The following is a 17,790-nucleotide window of genomic DNA, read 5'->3' as shown; positions in this document are numbered from 1 at the left end:
AGTTTCTTCTGGATGTTTGTTTTAATCCAGTTCCTGTAATCCCCAAAGTGACATTAAACAGATTTTTTTGTTTAACCTTTGTGTGAAACTCTCTCTCTGTCTGTCCCTTTATTTGTAAGAATAGGTGGTTTTAGTTACATTTTGCTACATTCCCTTGTGTGTGGAAGAGACACTGTGTAAATGAAAGCACATTATAATTATTACACACCAAGCACAAATGTCTCCTCAGACATCTCCCATACATGCCTCCTCTAGAACATATTTTTGAATGGGCACATTTCTGTATTTTCAAACCCATTCATGTAGTAAATAACTTCTTTCTCTCTACAAGTGTTGAGAAACAGGAGGGCTGTTCACTCTAAGTCTTGGAAGTGCATCTCAGAGGCAAATGAAATTGTGACTGAGAGCAGGAGTAGGAGCCTTGCTAGCCCATTTCCTGATGCTGAATCTCTCTGTACAAAGCTGGCACTGGGCTTGACTGAAGAACTGCATGCTGTCAGCACGAGCGAAGTCAAGACAGTGAAAAAGCTGGCTTCTGCTTCAAGTGAGGAAGTTATTTTGCTGGAACAGCATAAATCCTTAATAGGATTTTTTGCTTCCCCTGCAGTGTAGAGACTCAGGCAATTCCTTCTTTCATCCTACACCTTTCCTGCTGCAAGGATGGTGCACATATCCTCATACAGCAGCTTTCTGAGGTCCACACCTGCGAGCAAGCCGCTAACCCTCATATGCAATGCAGCCTGCTTCCCTCTCCTGCAAGATGAGCAATTCCTATCTTCTCTGTGGATACACTGGTGTTTTTTTTTTTCTGCAGGACAAACACATTTTTCTTTGCAAGAACTTTGTAGTTTTCCAATAAAGCAGAGGTTGCATTCCAGATGTACAGCTGTTCCACCTACAGAAATTCCCTAGTCCTGTCCAGTCAACTTACTGAATAGCATATTGCCAGAGAGAATAAATATGTTCAAGAGGTTGGGGAAAGAATCTCCAGGACTGTAAATATTCTTTTGGATTGTAGTGTAAAATAGATCATTTTAACTTTCTCTATTTGAGTGGCAGTTGGAAGAACTTAACCCACTGGATTTCTCCCACTGCGTATTTGTTTTCCCTTTAGTTTCAAGGGGAAAACAAACACATTTTTTTCTTTTAAAAAAAGCCATCTCCTGTAGACTGTTCAGTTGTGTGTGGTAAGTTCTGCACAAGGTTCAGTGTGAGCATGGACTAAATAATGACAGTATTTACATGTTTTCACTGGTGTTCTATGGCCAGGGAGTGCCATTAGCATAACGGTGTGATGATGAGTGGGGAGGGGAGGCAGCTCTGTCCCTGCAGGGCACCTGGCCTGATGTCCACCCTGTGCCCAGGGTACAGTTTGGCCACAGGAGAGGCCAAAGCCTCAGTCTTCCAAGCACTGGTTGCTTCTGAGGAAAATGCCCTTCTCTCTGAATTTTCAGCAGGAATGAGAATCACTCAGGTACTCCTGCTCGTTTTCTTCCTTCTCAGGTGTGATTCTGAGACCTGGTGACAGTGTCACGCCATATGACACTGTGTCAAAGATGACATCAACCCACAGTGTGGCAAGAGAAGCAGCCCTGCCCTCCCTCAGCTCTCCAATAGCAAACTGGATTGAAAACTGGTTGGCACTGGAAGACAAAATATCCAAGTGCCTTTCTGAAGTTTGCAGGATCGTAGTGATCTGAATTGGGCAGCCTTATACAGCCCAGCTGCACCTGCTATGGGAACAGTGACTTTTAAATCCGTATTTGAAGGGCTGCAAAATGTGGATGTTACAATCTGGGCTCGCAGAACAACTCAGGGCCAAATTCTCTGGTGCCAGTCATTCATGAGCTCAGAAAGCTCACTGCTTTCTGAGTAGATGAGGTGTTAGATAAGCACCTGCTTTTTCCAGAAAATTTAACCCCTTGGAGTTATGTTTCTGATGGCTACAACATTTTTTATGTCCAAAGCAGGAAAGGAAAAACACAGTTTTCCGCAGGCACCTCTGAAATCTGATTCCTTGTTTTGAAGCCTAGGTGTGGGCTGAGCTATTTGGAGGATGAAATTGCCACTGGTGGAGTGCAGGATGTGCTCAGAAAGCCTCACCATGGGTGGAAAGTCAGTCTGGTGACAATTTGCAATGGCTGTGTTGATGTAAAGCAAGTTTTGGTTTTGGTTAGCCCTGCTGGGCAGGCAGAGCTGTGGGAGGAGGAGATGGGTGCTATTCTAGTATCTGTACCAAAATGTCACATTAGAGCTCGTGTTGGCGAGAGAAGCAGGAAAAAAGCACAGCTTTTTTTGGAAAGCTTTTGGATAGCTTTGGCAGTTAAAATATCTATATAATATGCTTTGAAAACGAGGCAAAGTCAGTGAAAATGAACAAATTTGAATAAAGTGTGCTAGCAGCCTCAGTTACTTTTCCAGTTGTCCTTTTTTTCCTTTTTGGGAAAGAGTTACAATGCAGCAAATGCTAACACAAATACTGGAAACTTCATCTGTTATAAATCAGGTAATTTTACACAGAGCCATCTTTCAAACTAATGCTTTGTTACCAGTTTTTTAACACACTGATTTTTTTTTTTCCTTTTTTTGCTATCGTGTTCTTGCACTTCAAGGCTTGACCTGATAAGACAGGGGCTTTGGCAGCATCATAGCTTTATGTAGTTCCTGTCTGGGAGGCTGATGTTCGTTCTCTGTGCAGTTGTGTCCTTGGCCTGTGGCAGTGAACTTACAAATAAGATCTGTAATACGATACCTTTATTTTCTGCAGTTCAAATTGCACGTAAGTGATTGGTGCTAGAATGAAGTTGAGATATAAAATTATCTCCTTTTTGGTACAAATTTATATGCAGTCCATTCCCCAGACAGTTCGAATAGGTTTGGCTTAAATCTCTTGCACCCAGAATTAACAGGAAATTCCTTCATTGAAGTGTGATGGTATAGAAGCTCTGAAATTGGTTAAATTGGTGTAATCTCCTGATATTGACAGGGCTTTTTTTATAGTGCTTCAACTTTTACTAAGTTTATTTTTAATATAAAACACAGTAAGTATGCTTGAAAAAAAAAAAGTGTTTTCTCTTTGGTTTGGAAACTGTTTGTGAAAACTATGAAGACGGTGCAATTATACACTTGGGCATTATTCCCAAAATATTCTATATTTGAATTCACTGTATTTGAGCAGGAACAACATTTAATTGACAGCAGAAGTATTTGATGGTTGAAAGAATGGAAAAAGCAAGCAGATTTTAGTTTTGATCCTGATTCAGCAAAAATGAGTAGGGATATACTTACTTTCAGGTACCTGGTTTAATGCTTTACTGAATGGAGGTAAATCCGCACCACAGATTTACTGTTTTCAACCTGTCACTCAGCCCCTCCTGCACCTCTCTTTCCTTTTCTGTAAGGTAAAGGAAAAACAGTGGCTGTCGGGGTTGTGGGGTTTAAGGGATGGGTGTATGTGCTTGCTTCGCAAGTCCAGAGTGGAGGAAAAGCTGACCACTATTATTTTTATTAGACTAGACTTTATAAGAACCTCTTTGAAGAGTCTATTAGGAAGGATGAAAATTGTAATGAATTTGGATTTATTCCAATGGTTTACTGTTTCCTTTGGAAATGTACATGTCAAGCTTTGCTGGCAGTGATTTAACTGGCAGGGGGTCTTGATCTGACCCAGTCTGATGTTGGTCCCTGTGACCTGCACTGAGGTGCAGAATGTGCAAGACACAGCAGTAATCAGTGCATCTCCATCTCCTCCAGTCATTCACTCCTGGAGAATTAAAAACCACTGCAGCAACAGTTTAACTGTACTTTGAATATTTGATTTCCTTTGGCAGTTGATGTAATGATTGCAGAGTATGGAACAAGCTAAAGGGAATCTATATCCAAAGCAAAAATGAGGTCCAGGCCTGTGAGATGAGGAGACATAAATCTTCTCCGTTTGGGATGGCTCCACTGGGACAGGGGTAGCTGGACACCCCTAAGGTGCTCCATGCTTTCCAAGATGAGAGTGAAGAAGAGAACACTTAAAGTCATCCAACTGTTTCCATCCCCTGGCCTGTCCTAAAATCTCTGCAGAGAAGTTGCTTTGACTTGGATTGCCTTGCTCTGCCTCCTTGCTCATGTTGTCAGAGAACTCTGTGTTCTTATGCTTCCTAACCTTCAAGGAGGGTTGATGGGTGTGCTCATAACCACCATAACCTGAGCCTAGAGTTCTCGTACAAATCCTGCAGGCAGCATCAGCTCCCCAGCAGGACCAGGGCTGCCCTCCTGTCACTGCTTGAGGGGTCTGTGCTGTGGTCAGATACAGCAGGTAGCAAACCAGCTCGCAGGGTTGGCCTCTGGAAAACAAAGGAGGGATGTATGTTCTTCTTTTCACTTTTCTCAAGTCTTACTCCCCTCTAGGGTTAATCTTTTGTGTAAACTTAACACTTGGGAAAGCTAGACGTTAGCTAGATGGCCTTAAGGGATGGAGTCTTTCATTCTTGGAAATCTGATGTTGGGGAGCAGCAGTGTGGGCTTCCTAATCCTGCCTGGGCTTGTGTTTCAACCTGAACCCCCGTGGCTCCTTTGAGGGGGCCTGGGGAACATTTTCTGAAGATGAAATTGTTAGTGCAATTTAAGGAGATGGGGTGCTTGTCTGGCGAGGAAGCTGTGACACTGTAGGCATCTTAAATAAGCTGCTGATCGGTCAGCAGAGGATAATGCTCGGTACTTCTTTCAAATATATGTATCTAGATTTGTTAGATTTATAATTATACATAGTAGAACTGGTCTAATTTCTTATGGGACTTTCCCATATAAATAGAGGATGCTAAGAAGGTTTCACTTGGTGATTATGGGTGATTGCTGAAGCTCCAGAAACCCTGGTATTATAGGAGTCGTGGGAACAAGAAGTGCAAAATTTGGGCTAGACATGTCCTGGTTTAGGACTCTGGCTCTCAACTGAGGCTGCCAACATGCAAATAGATTTCTCATGTAAAATGGAACTGGATGGCTTGGATCTGTCCATGGGAATATCATAAATGTGGAGAGTTTCCAGACAGCTATAATACCTGCAGGGATGGGTCTGTGTTGCTTCTTTCTCGATTTCGAAAAAATCTAAATCAATTTTGTTTCAGCATATGTGGCTTCTGCTGAGTCTCTTGCGCTTTTCTTTGGGACTTCTTGTGCTGGTCTCAGTGGACCAGGTTGGCTTGACACTAGGACTTAATCTGCTGTAAGACTGAGTACGAGTACAACTGAATCCCCTTGAGAGGAAGGGGGATCATGTCCTGATTAATCTTTGGAGTTTGCTTCTTTTCTTGTAGCGGGTGAGATGGTCTTGCTCCAAGTGAGCTCATTGCCTGTCATGGAATACTGTGCTGAAAACGACAATGTTCATTAGGCTATGCATATATTTTGTATCTTTCACCAATGAGAAATTGTTTTATTAATAGAATCATTATCCTTTGTACATATTCTGGTTTGAAATGGCGAAAATGTTTAGTATCTGGCTGCTTTTGTTGTCTAGTACTTCTGCTTTATTTGTGAGCTTCCTCCATTCTTGCTCTCCCTCGTGAGGCACTTCAGGGACAGCTGTCACTGAGTCTGCTGAGACTGGCAGGTATATCTTGGCATTTGCTGCACTACATGCCCTGGTGACAGTGAGGCTGGATGTCATTGGCCAGGGGAGTCATGGAAAAATGAAAGAGCAAGGTAGTGGTGAAAGGAAATCTGGATCTGTCAGCAGGGGTGACAGGTGATGAGATGCAGAAAAAGGTACTGCATGAGCACATCAGGAGATAAAACTGAGCCTGTAAGAACCAAAAGAAACAAGCAGGATATAAGCAGGAATAATCTGCCTTTCCAGCCGAGACAGACAGTGCGTAACAATTCAGTGGAGTGAGGCAATGTCAAGACAAAAGGGCAGACATGAAGGACTGATGGGATACTTTAAGAAGTATCCCAGGACACTGGGATACTTTAAGAAGATTTTATTACACCTTCTGTAACACCCCAGCTGTGTCTGGACCTATGGAGGTGGCTCCAGTTGCTGGTTAAGTAATAATTGCAGTAGAAATAAATGAATGCATTTAGATCTGGGAAGGCTGACACCAGTACAGCAGTGTGGTGGTACAGTGCTGAGAGACGACAGGCTGGCAGCAAGGGAGCAGCACAGAACCAGACTAGTCAGGGTGTGGTGAGATAAAAGATTAAAGATTATTTAGGTTTTTGTGTGAAGACTGCAATTTACCTTCAAGTGATTTTGCTTTTTTTTTTTTTTGCTTTTTTGCTTTTTTTTTTTTTTTTAATCTACACTCCCTCTAAAACTGGTTCAGCTGAATGGGCAAGTATGTGACTTTAATGAGATTCCTGAAGTCTTAGTAAGAACTGTGGTTAAAGCCTGTCTGCCAGAAGCAGATGGATAGCAGGACGTTATGATACATCTCTTGATGCTGTCAGCAGCAGATCCATGGCACAGAACCAGAGGGCAGGGATTCCCCTTGGAGCAGCACATGGAAAGCCTCCTTCCTGGGTGTGCTGGTTTTGGCTGGAGTAAAGTTAATTTTCATCATGATAGCTGGTATGGGGCTGTGTTTTGGAGTTGTGCTGAAACCAGTGTTGATAACTCCGGGATATTTCGGTTATTGCTGAGCAGGGCTTGCACAGAGTCAAGGCCTTTCCTGCCTCTCACCCCACCCTGCCACTGAGTGGGCTGGGAGTGCACAAGGATTTGGGAATGAACCAGCTGGGACAGCTGATCCCAACTAGCCAAAGGGATACCCCAGACCACATGAAGTTGTGCTCAGAGGAGATTCTACTTCAGTGAGTATCCTTCACATCTTGAGAAGTGTCTTGTGTCAGAGAAAGCAGTAAGTGTTTCTGGATGCACTGGACATTGTGAGGCCTTAAAAGCAAGCATTGAACTCCAGTCAAGCTGCAAGAATAAACAGGAACTCAAGCTCTTGATCATTACAGCAAGAATGTATGTCCAGTTCTCCCCAGACCCCAGACAAGAAGAAATCAGACAAGTTGCAGAAATGAGGAACGCTGGAGTTTATGTGGAAGTGATGTTTTCTTTTAAACACTCCTTATAGTACTCAATAAAGATCTGTGTCACATTTGGGGAACATCCTGAATTTTTAAGAAACAATAAGGGTAGGACAAGGAATTTGCATGAGTAACCCTCCCTTTCTCATTTATCAGAGCTGTCTTCCAGCAAGGATTCAACTCTTTTCACAGTCTGCCAAAACTTTGCAAATGATCTCATGGACGTGACCTCCCTTTCTTGGAGTCTTGCAGCTTCCCTCCAGCAAATATGGCAGGGACAGTGTTGGGAAAGCAGTGATAGCTCTCCAATTGCTTTGCTGTGACTTTGGAAACTGGATGTGTAAATTTATGCTCCGTGCACAGTTGTCACCTCTGAAAAGTGAACAAAGGCAAACACAGGTACAAATTTCAGGCAGCCAGCCAACACAGGAGACAGTTGCCTAGGGCAGCAGACTGTTGAATGCAGCAGAATGCCAAGGCTTACAAAGATGAAGGCTTGCTGCCACAGCTCTGCCCCCTTAGAAGCATTAGACTAAGGGTTGAGATTCATGTCCTGTTTTCAGGCAACAGCTCCTTACTTGGCCCAGGTGATCCTTAGCGCTCTGGGTGCAAGCATCAGACCTGCAGTGCTCAAGCAGGTTCACTTCTGCTGTTTGAGTGATCCCTGCCCACTGGAAGGTGTGGGATGGGACCTTTTTCCACAGAAGTAAGAGCAACCTGTGGTTTTGGAGTTCTTCCTCGTGCTGCTTCATCCCCTAGCATAGCAGGAGTGGTCTGAGTTGGTGTGAGTGGGCTGCTGCAGGGGAAGGATGGTTTGGGGTGAAAGTGGATGGGGAAGGATGGACAGGAATGATGGCCAGGAGGGGTGAGGGGTCTGCCTGCAGTGAGGTTGGGCTGTCCTACCTAATGCTTTGCTGACTGTTCGTCGCAGCCCACCAGCAGCCCCGCTTCACCCCACCTCTCATCCTCACAAAATTTCACTGATGTCTCCCACCCAGCCCTGCTTGAGCAAACAACCTCTCAAAGCTGTTTGAACTAGTCCTGCAGTTGGGCTTAAAAATAACCCAAGCTTTTTATTTACAAAATCAAAACCTCGCATTCAGGATTTTGGTGGCAAGTAGAAACAGGTGCAAGAGGGGAAGACCATATTCTTCAGAGCACCAGCCAAGTGCTTTTCAGCTTTTGGTGTGGAAGTTGCTGGCTGAGACTCAATCCCTGCAGCCAAGCTTCACCTGCTATTATCACTTTATCGGAAGTCATAAACACAGCTAGTGAAGAAATTATTTCCAGCACCTTAAAAAGGACTTACTTCCATAATTCACATATTAGCTCAATGGCAGTTGCTTTCACCAGCAGCAGATTTTAGGTAGAATTCAGTGTTTGAGACCTCTCCTGCTGAAGGAACTCCTTTAGTTGCTGCCTTTGACAGGATATTAGGCTGGCTGCATAAGCCATCTTATCCCATACAGCAATACTTATGTCTTGTGTTTCAAAATAAGATCACAAGCACTTGCTTGTGCTCGTTGGCAGTCAGGTTGCTGCCAGCAGTATTTATAACACTTTACTGTTGTTAATCATCGTCTGCCTGTGCATATTAATACTTAAAATGAGATATGTCATTAGTGCCATGTGTTTCTGGACCAAGTTTTATGTTAGCATCTCCTAGGCTTTCCCAGCTGGAAGAGTTTTTGTTGCCACCACGCCATGGTGCTGTCAGTGGGCCACCAGTGCAGGGCTGCCCAGTGGTGTGTCCTGGCTGCCCTGTGAGTGCTGCGACTGCGCACATGTGCTCAGAGAAGCTCACATGGACATTGACATCACCTGTATTTGTGGAGCTGCCTCATCAGCTGCTGCCGTCTCACATTCCTGGCTGGGAGAGGCAGCCGGGCGGCTCGCCATGGTTTACTCCTTTCTCAGAATCCGCAGGGTGAGGGCAAAGCTTGGAGATACACTTCTCCCATCATGTCATCTATTTACATGGCACATGCCTTGTGTGTGTGTGAGACAGTGAGGGCTTTTATTTTTTCACCCCCTGCCCTAGTTCTTCTTTCTGGCTGTGGCGAGATGGAAAGGTGGGACATTCTTATTTCTGCCAGCGAAAAGGATTTCTGTATCTGAGGCTGGCTTGGAAATTCTTTAGGTGACATCACACCATGTCTGTGCAGACTCATTGTTTGTCATGGAAAAGCCATTCATCCATACATAACTTCCTTCCTCCCCAGACTCACGGAGATAAACTTTCCATTCTGTCTATTCCCTATAGAAACAGACCCAAAACACGTATGCGTGGCTGTACACACATACACCTCGCCATCCCTCCGTCACGCTCGTGGCTGTGGGAGGAGGAAAAGGGAGGATATAGAAGATGTGAATAAAGTCACCCTGTTTTCTTCAGACATGGATCCCGCTGTGCCCAAGCAGTAAAACTCCTCTCCCACTGAGGTGCTGGGTCACACAAGGCTTTTTTGTCCTGAGGCTAATTCTGGCACTTGCAGCCCCCACATCTGCCTGCCAGGTGAGATGGGCCACCAGCTGCAGGTACAGCACATCTGGATGGGGGAGGAAGCGAAGCGTGCTGCAAACAAACACAGCAAGTCCACCGTGGCGGGTGCAAGGAATTCGATAAAAAATATACTTCAGCAGTCTGAGCTGCCGAGGCTGGTGATTCATGTCTCGGGTGCTGCTCGCGAGGCGGACGGCAAGGCTGGGTACTCGGGTACCCCGCAGCCTGCGGGGACTCGCGCGTTCAGCCTGCCTTTGGGGACCCGCTGCTGCAGGGGCAAGGCTGGGGGGACAGCGGGCCTGCGGAGGAGGCTGGGGCGGGAGGGGCATTTTTCTGTGGAAGAGAGGTGGGAAGCGCGTGGTGCAGGGTAGGACAGGACAGTGGGAAGCCCTGTAGAGATGGAGGCAGCAGCGGCAGCGTCGATGCTGTGATAAGGTGGCTGTGTCCCTACGACATGAAGGAGGCAGAGTGTAAGGAGCACGTTAGAAGTACCTGGGAGAGACGGGGCTGAGGAGCTGCCGGACTGCCCTGCCTTTGAGGTTCGCGGTGATTCCAGTGGGGAAGGGAGAGGGTTTTGGACAAGAGGAGCCTTTGAAGCTTTTCTCCTGTCCACCTCCCCTGCCCATAAAGCCATTAGGCACCGGTGCCAGCCCTATCGGCACTCGTCGCTGGCGGCCCGGCCGAGCCTCGCAGACCCCCCGCCCGGGGCACGGGGCCGGGGCCGTGGCGTGGGGCCCTTCGGGAGGCGGTTTTGGGGAGGGGGCAGCTCATTTCCGAGCCGCCTCTGCATTACAAAGGCAGCGGGGCCGGCGCGGCTCTTTGATGTGTCCCGCCGGCTCCCGGCACACCTGCGGCCGCGGGGCTCCCGGCACCCGCGCTTCAAAGGCGGCCGAGCCGGGGGCTGCCCGGAGGCTCCGGGAAGCCCTCCCGACGTCCGCAAGGGCGAGAACAGCCCTGCCGTCCGTGCGCTCCCCCCGGGCCGGACGGGGAGGCTCCGGCGGCGGAGCCCCGGCAGCGCGGCCCCTGCCCCGGGGCCGGGGGCGGGCGGGAGGCAGGGCCGCCGCCGGAGCCCCCGGGAGGCGGCGGCCGGGGGAGGGTCCTGCGGGGTGGGAGGGGGCGGCAGCCGGGCTGAGCTCGCCGCGCCCCCGCCGCACGCAGGCCCCGCTCCAGGGCTTCTCCTCGGCACTTCTCCGCAGGGCGCCCCGTCCCGGCGGCCGGCTCCGCGGGGGCTGTCCCCGCAGCCCACCATGACCGGGCCGAGGCTGGCCCTCGCCGCCGCGCTCCTCTGCAGCTGCACCTCGCCAGTGGCCGACGCCAACTCCTGGTGGTAAGTGAGGGGAGCCGGCGGCGCCTTTGTCCGCCGCGGGCCGGGGACCGGGGACCGTCCGAGCCGTGCGGCAGCTCCTGCCCTGCGCCCTCCGCGGGAGCTGCCCTGCCTGCTGGGCTTCTTTCGCAGCAGCTCGCTTCTCTCCGGGTTTCCCCCCTCCCGCTGTCGCTGCCCAGTTGCGGGAGTGGTGGGACACTGCCCCTCTCCTCCAGGCATTTCTGGGCTCCTTTTGTACGGGCTCGCTGAAATGCTGTCCGGGCTTTAGGATGTAGGGAATGCGTAGGGAGTGGATGGGTAAGGTTTCCTACCCGCTGCCAAAAGCCCTGGGAGCAGCCGCGGAGCCCCTTCCCCCGAAGAGCGGAAAATAGCCTGGCTCAGAGGCAGGCATCGCTCGCTGGCGCTGTGTAAAATAGCTGCTGGCTTTCTTCTGCAGGGAAAGTGCTGAGCTTTCTTTCTGCCCCCTTCCCTTCCCGGGTGTCTTCTGTGTTTAAACTCGGGTTACAAACGAATAGTGTTACTCCCGCTAGAGCCCTGGAAAAGCCTCGCATCTGACAGAGCTGTGGAGGGAGGCAGCTGACATGAGAAATGCGCCCGGGCTCTCGGAGCGGGGCTGGGCTGGGCTGGGCTGGGCTGGTGGGGAGAGGTGTCGGGCGCTTCGCGGAGGGGGCCTCTCCCTCCACACTCCCCGGGATGTTTTTCTCATCGTAGGTCTTTGGCCATGAACCCCATCCAGAGGCCTGAGATGTACATCATCGGCGCCCAGCCGGTGTGCAGCCAGCTGCCGGGGCTGTCCCCCGGGCAGCGCAAGCTCTGCCAGCTCTACCAGGAGCACATGGTGTTCATCGGGGAAGGGGCCCGCAGCGCCATCAAGGAGTGCCAGTACCAGTTTCGGCAGCGGCGGTGGAACTGCAGCACGGTGGATAACACTTCCGTCTTTGGGAGGGTCATGAAAATAGGTAGGAGCACCTGGAAGTACTGAAATGCACCCTGCAGTACGGGGAAGTGCTGGGCGCAGGCCACTCCATCCCTGTGTCCCGTCCTTCAGATACACACGCAGGAGTGATGAGCCCCATTAGCGCGGCTCCTGAAGCTGCCTTTAAGGAGCTTTCCCATTCCCTGGTGTGCAGGCGCTGCCCGAGTGCTGCCTGCGAGCTGCCTGTGCCTGGGTGGTGGCACGGATGCGCCTCGGCCGCAGCAGGAGCCAGCTGGGGCAGCGGGGGGGCGAGGGGGAGACAGTTTCTTTTGGGGGGAGCACGGGAAGGTCAGGAAGAGGCGGCCTGCCTCTGTTTGGTGTGCTTCTTTAAAGGTAATGAGGGAAAAAGCTGGAGGCAGGAACAATGGCCCCATGTTATCGTTCCCAACATCTCGGACAGGGAATGCAGCCCTGAGATGTGGGAAATACGGACTCTCCGGGCATGGAAATTCCCCCACTTCCCCGTATTGCCACTTTCTGTGTAAACCTAAGAGATTTTTATAATTCCTGCCCTGCTGGCCGTAAAAGGCACATTGACAGGCCATTGCTGCACTTGAATTGAGGTGTGACCTAGCTACATTGTCCCAGCTCCTTTTGAAATGCAGTCATCTGATGGCAAGAAACTGAGAAATCCGGGCTCAGTTTGATATGTCCGACAGCCAGGCCAATAAAGAAAAGGTGTTAAAACAGCCACACACACACACACACACACACTCTCTCTCTCTCTCCCTCACTCTCCACAACCCCCGTCTGAAGGTTTTGTTTCCCACCCACAAAGACAATCATTTACACAGAAGAATCAGAACTATTTCTCGGTTGTGAACTCGAGGGATGGAAAAAGACCTTCAGCTCCTGTACCCCCAGTATTGCTCACACTGGTTTTGGCTTCACTCTCAAAACAACTGCATAAGCAGCAGGACAGGGAGAGACAGCACCTTTAATACCTCTGGGGCGTTTAAGAGATAGGGCACAAAGTCCTGTGATCTCTTCTGTTTGATCCTGAAATTCATGTGTCACCCTAGAGAATTCTAGGGATATTTCTGCACGTGTTACTCAATATTGCAGAAGTCCTAATTCAGCACACCAGAGCTATTCTAATTCCTCCCTTTCTGCCCAGCTCATGCCCCAACAGTTCTTCTCTGGGGTGCTCCCCTGGGAAATGCCATTTCCTGGAAATACTTCCAGTTCCTGACACACATCCAAGGCATCTGTTCATCCTTGATCTCTCACTTTCTGATAGCAAGGGTGGTGGCCAGATGGGGCTGCATGCAATCCCAGATTGTTAAAACTTGTGCTTTGGGGGATGAAAACTGAAGTTTCATCCACCAAAGTACAGAAAATACACCTCCATCTCTCCTTTCTGATGTCTCTCCCTCATGTGTAACTTCTCCTAAAGAATGGTGCAAATTTCAAATCCCCAAAGAAATACTTGTGACTCCACAAGGATGTAATAAAATAGGAATCTCCCCTTCTGGAGCATTCCTCATTCTCCAGTAGCTTCCTGCATCTCTGGGTTAGTGCAGTGAGAGTGTCCACACATGGAGAAGAGAAGTGAGGGTGAAGTAGGAGGGAGCAAAGATCAGAGCTGAAGGATTAACAGCTGCCAGGAAGAATCAGAAGGAACTAGAGTGTATAGTGGAAGTGGGAGGATTTCTCCTCACTAAAATGAATTTGATCCTATGAGTTAAGATTGGGAGTAGATTTCTTTGTGTTTTGGTGAAGACAGAGGTGGTGTAGGTGTGTGATGGGTATGGCCACTAGTCCTGCTCCTGCCATTTGATTTGTGTGTGCCTGTATTTTTTGAGGGCTCTTGTATCTGTGGTAGGAATCTGTTGATGGCAGTGTCTGAGGTGACTGCCTGCAGTTGCCCACTCTTTGAAAACCTATCCCAACAGAGTTTTGGAACCATTCTCTGGTCAGTTAGAGCACATTCAGATGTTTATGCTCCAGCACCAGACTGCACAAAAGAAAAATGTCACTAAAGGTGTCCTGGGGTATTCCAGGATCTTTGGTGATTCATGGCTGTTATCTGTGTCAGTGATAAGCTGTTTTGGAGGGAGATGCTGCCTCTCCTCTTTTTTATAGCTTCACCTTCCGCTTTTACATTTTCCTACACTGTAATGAGTCATTACTTATCATTTCAGCAATTATATTTTCCACACTGGGGAAGAAGACAAAGCCTTTCAATCTCTTAGTTATGCCAGATATAAAGTCATTCTTCCCTGGGCTCATACTGTGTGTCTGTCTCCTGTTTTCAACCTCTGAGCCCCAAATCTGGACCACAGCCCTTTTTCTGTACTCTGTGCCAATGGCACGAGAAAGGTCTGGAGACCAGAATATCTGCAGGAGTGCACAGACATGCCAGACTGTTGTGGAGAGGGAGAGGAAAGGAGATAAGAAGGACCCAGAAGGTGCATAGTGTGCCAACAACCCTCGCTGCCCACCCACCGATGTGAGCATGGCATATATTACGTGATTTCTGGAGCTGCACTGGATTGTGACAGGGGAGGAGAACCTGACTTGGCCAAAGCCTGGGAGATCCGTGTGAGAATGTTCTCTCAGAAACCTGGAAGATCAGTTTCTTTTCCCCTTCACAGAACTTGACTCTGCTCAGGAACAGGAGAGCTGGTTGGTCTGTGTTTAATCATTACACCTTCATTTTGTGCTTTTCATGGGAGTGAGGCAGTGATACAAAGCTTTTGGAGGGGCACCCGTAGCACTGAAGTAGTCTGCTTTGGAACATTGTTTTCTCCTTGTGTGTGTGTTGTCATGAGACTTGCTCTTAGCTTTTAAATGTGGTTTTTTGAATAACAATATATAATGATGTAAAAAAATATCCTTCCGAAGTTGCTTCCTGTTCTGTCAATACAGATTTTAGACTGCACATGTGTGTATATATAGCTCTATACATTATATACAGACACATTCCTTGCTGCTGCATTTATTAGGGGAAGAGGACAGAGCACCTCAAAAGGTCATGTTAGAATTTCCTCAGGGGAGGAGAGAATATATCTCCTCCAGAGGAATCCTAAATGCAAGGCTGGGGTTTCCAGGTTAGTCCAGTCATTTCTGGAGCCAAAGATCTTATCTCTTCTGCCCTTTTGAAATGCTAAAAGGGGGGGGAAAAAAAAGACAGTCATAAAAGCAGAGAACAAAGAGAAATTTTTTTTCCTTGTTTTTCTTCGAGATCTGCAAACTTTGGGGTGATGCTTTTAAAAACAACGAGCTGAAACGAAAACTTTTCCACTAAAAAAGTTAAAGCGACACACTTTTGTGTCCCCGAAGGGGTGCGTTCTTCTCCCATTTCCTTCCCGAGCAGCTCCCGAGAGGCGAGCCCTGGAAGGCGAGCCCTGCCCGGCTGCTGCCGGAGCCGCGTCCCCGGCCGTGCCCCGGCAGCGGCCGCAGCCCGGCTCCCGGCGGGCGGGCACAGGAGGGCAGCAGAGCTCCGCCGAGCTCCCCGCCGCCGGGCACGGCTCCCGGGGCCGCAGCGGGGCGGGAGAGGCCAGAGCTAATTCGGGAATAACACCCCAGTCCTTTGAGGCGACAGCACAGAGGTGCGGGACTGGGCTGAACTTTCGAGAGGACGAGCGAAAACCCAAGTACTTTTCCGAGTATTTGTGGGCAGCAAGGCGGAGCGGGGGGAACCCCACCCTGCTGTGACTTGTTCCAGCCTCTTGTCCCCCCACCACCCTCAGCAGCCTGAACAGCTCGTGCAGATGCAGGGGCTGCACGCTGAGTCGGGCTGCTACATCTGACAGGTGGAGACGATTAAAATATGGACATAAAAGTGTAAATCGCAGTGTCTTTTCAGGGATGTCAGCCAGGCTGTAAGGATGCTAAGCACCTGGAGTCATGCAGTCTCTGTTGCACGAGCTGTCACAGTGTGAGGTCCTTTCTCGTGCATGTATTTTAATCTCTATAGAGAGGGAAGTGCTCTCCTTAAAAAGGATGATTGGTGTGTCCTCAGGGCTTTCTCCATACAGGTAGGGGCAAAACTGCACATTGGACTGCTTCCTTAAAAGACCCATAACATGGAAAACAAACTGGATGAGTAAAAGCTTGATTTTGGTTACTGAAGAATTACCCTAACCCCCCTAACAGGCCAGTCTCATATGAGTTGCCTTAACTAGGAGTCACTCCTCTGCATCTCCTGAACCGGGGAGATTTGGTGAGCATAGGTCTCTTCTAATGATCTGAGAGTAAAGACCTCCCTTGTGTGTTATATGTCCTGTAGCATTTTATCAGCTGTGTTCCAGAGCAGAAACCCTCAGCGTTCATCTCTCATTTAGGAGGGGAAAAAAAATCCAAAGTTGTTCTGCAAGGTGGATGCCATTTACAGCCTCATCTTTGTCTTGGGTCATTACCACTAAGCTGGTGATAAGCTGCTATTAATTAGGGATTGTCAGCACGTGCAAATTGGAAGAAGAGCACACCAAATGCTCAGCTCAGCCCTGCTGAGGGAGCTGGCAGTGAGAGCCTCCTGAGCTGGTGATAAACTATGCTTTGAGGATCTGCCCTTTGAAGTCATCAAAATTTGCTTGAGAGCATCTTGCTGGGATTTGGTGTAAGTAGCCCTTCACAATTAGATTGCTTATTCTAATGAAGCTTTGGCAGTTGTTCTCTTTATCACCTGCAAGTTTGGTGATGAGCACAATGGCTCTGAAGGTGTTGGTTCAGCTATTTATTAGACCTGTGGTGAGAGTGCAGGTGTGGATTGCCTCCTTGTCCCTCTCCAGCCCTGCAGACACTCAGCACTCGTGGTGCTTGGCCTCGTGCAGTGCTCTGGCTGCGCTGGTGCCCCGGTCACACTGGGGCTGAATGCCTGCCAGGAATACCGAGCTGGAGACCCGATCCAGCTGCTTGGCTGCATAGGGTATGCATGCCAAGCAGGGCAGTCCCTAGTAAACCTGCTAGTGGAAAGTCTTTTCATTTATTATGGTCTACATGGGAGTTTTACTTCTTCCAGCACTGTGGTTCTGCAGGCAGTGGAAGAGCCTTACTGTTGCAGTGTAAAAATTAGTTTCCTTCACTTTGTCTACAAATAATTTTCAGCTGACCTTACATAAACTAAAATAAGTTCAATGAAGTGGAGTTCACAAAGACTGTATGTCCTAATTAAATGAAAGCTATTCCAGAGCAGTAAATGGCTTAACCAGAGTACTCCTTTTGCACAGACCCAACCTCGTAACTTGTTCTTAATGATTATTGGCAAACGCAGTGGCTAAGTCAGCGGCTGTATTTTCAGCAAGTGAGCAACCCTCCTGCTGGTTGAGAGTTTCCTCCAGCTTAGAATGAAAGGATAAGTGAAGGGGAAAGAGGATGAGCAGTCCCTGCCCTCTGGAGTTGCTATCCAGAACAGGATGGAGCCCTTGCACTTGACCACCGCGTCCTTTAGCTCCAGTAAATTCTGAGCGCCTCCTCAGGGCGCACCGTGGAGCCTGTCTGCGTGCTCCTGGCCGCGCGTGGCACGCGGAGCGAGACCCGTGGGGGGGTTAATTTGCTGTCGCCCCTCTCTCCCAGGTAGCCGAGAGACCGCTTTCACCTACGCGGTCAGCGCCGCCGGCGTGGTGAACGCCATCAGCCGCGCGTGCCGCGAGGGCGAGCTGTCCAGCTGCGGCTGCAGCCGCACCGCCCGGCCCAAGGACCTGCCCCGGGACTGGCTGTGGGGCGGCTGCGGGGACAACGTGGAGTACGGATACCGCTTCGCCAAGGAGTTCGTGGACGCCAAGGAGAGGGAGAAGAACTACGTGAGAGGTTCGGAGGAGCAGGCTCGCATGCTGATGAACTTGCAGAACAACGAGGCCGGCCGCAGGGTAAGAGCGGTGCTGAGCCTTTCCTTTTTCTCAGAGGGAGAGTCAGAAGGCCCAAGGGGTCCAGAAGTCCAGGGGGTATCAAATTCCTTGGGGGTCTGATGGGGGATAATCCAGTGATGCCCCAGTAAAAGCATACAGTCAGGTTTTC

At 49.1% G+C, this 17,790-nt stretch overlaps 1 protein-coding gene across 2 annotated transcripts in view; it reads left to right on the top strand.

Moving 5' to 3' along the window:
* WNT5B (Wnt family member 5B) overlaps positions 1 to 17,790 on the top strand; it is a 67,228-nt gene that overhangs the window by 42,316 nt on the left and 7,122 nt on the right. Inside the window, exons 1-4 of one of the 2 annotated variants that reach the window (XM_053942652.1) lie at positions 10,048 to 10,068; positions 10,726 to 10,856; positions 11,565 to 11,812; positions 17,350 to 17,642. In XM_053942652.1, the coding sequence (XP_053798627.1) occupies positions 10,777 to 10,856; positions 11,565 to 11,812; positions 17,350 to 17,642 (621 nt within the window). In that variant the 5' untranslated portion in view covers positions 10,048 to 10,068; positions 10,726 to 10,776. Of the gene's footprint in view, positions 1 to 10,047; positions 10,069 to 10,725; positions 10,857 to 11,564; positions 11,813 to 17,349; positions 17,643 to 17,790 lie in introns of those variants that run through there. The other variant, XM_053942653.1, reaches the window with a different exon arrangement.

The sequence above is a fragment of the Vidua chalybeata genome, chromosome 5 (genome assembly GCF_026979565.1).
Source record: "Vidua chalybeata isolate OUT-0048 chromosome 5, bVidCha1 merged haplotype, whole genome shotgun sequence".
NCBI lineage: Eukaryota > Metazoa > Chordata > Aves > Passeriformes > Viduidae > Vidua > Vidua chalybeata.
Note: the sequence above shows the minus strand (reverse complement) of the source record. Positions and strands in the feature narration are given on the sequence as shown.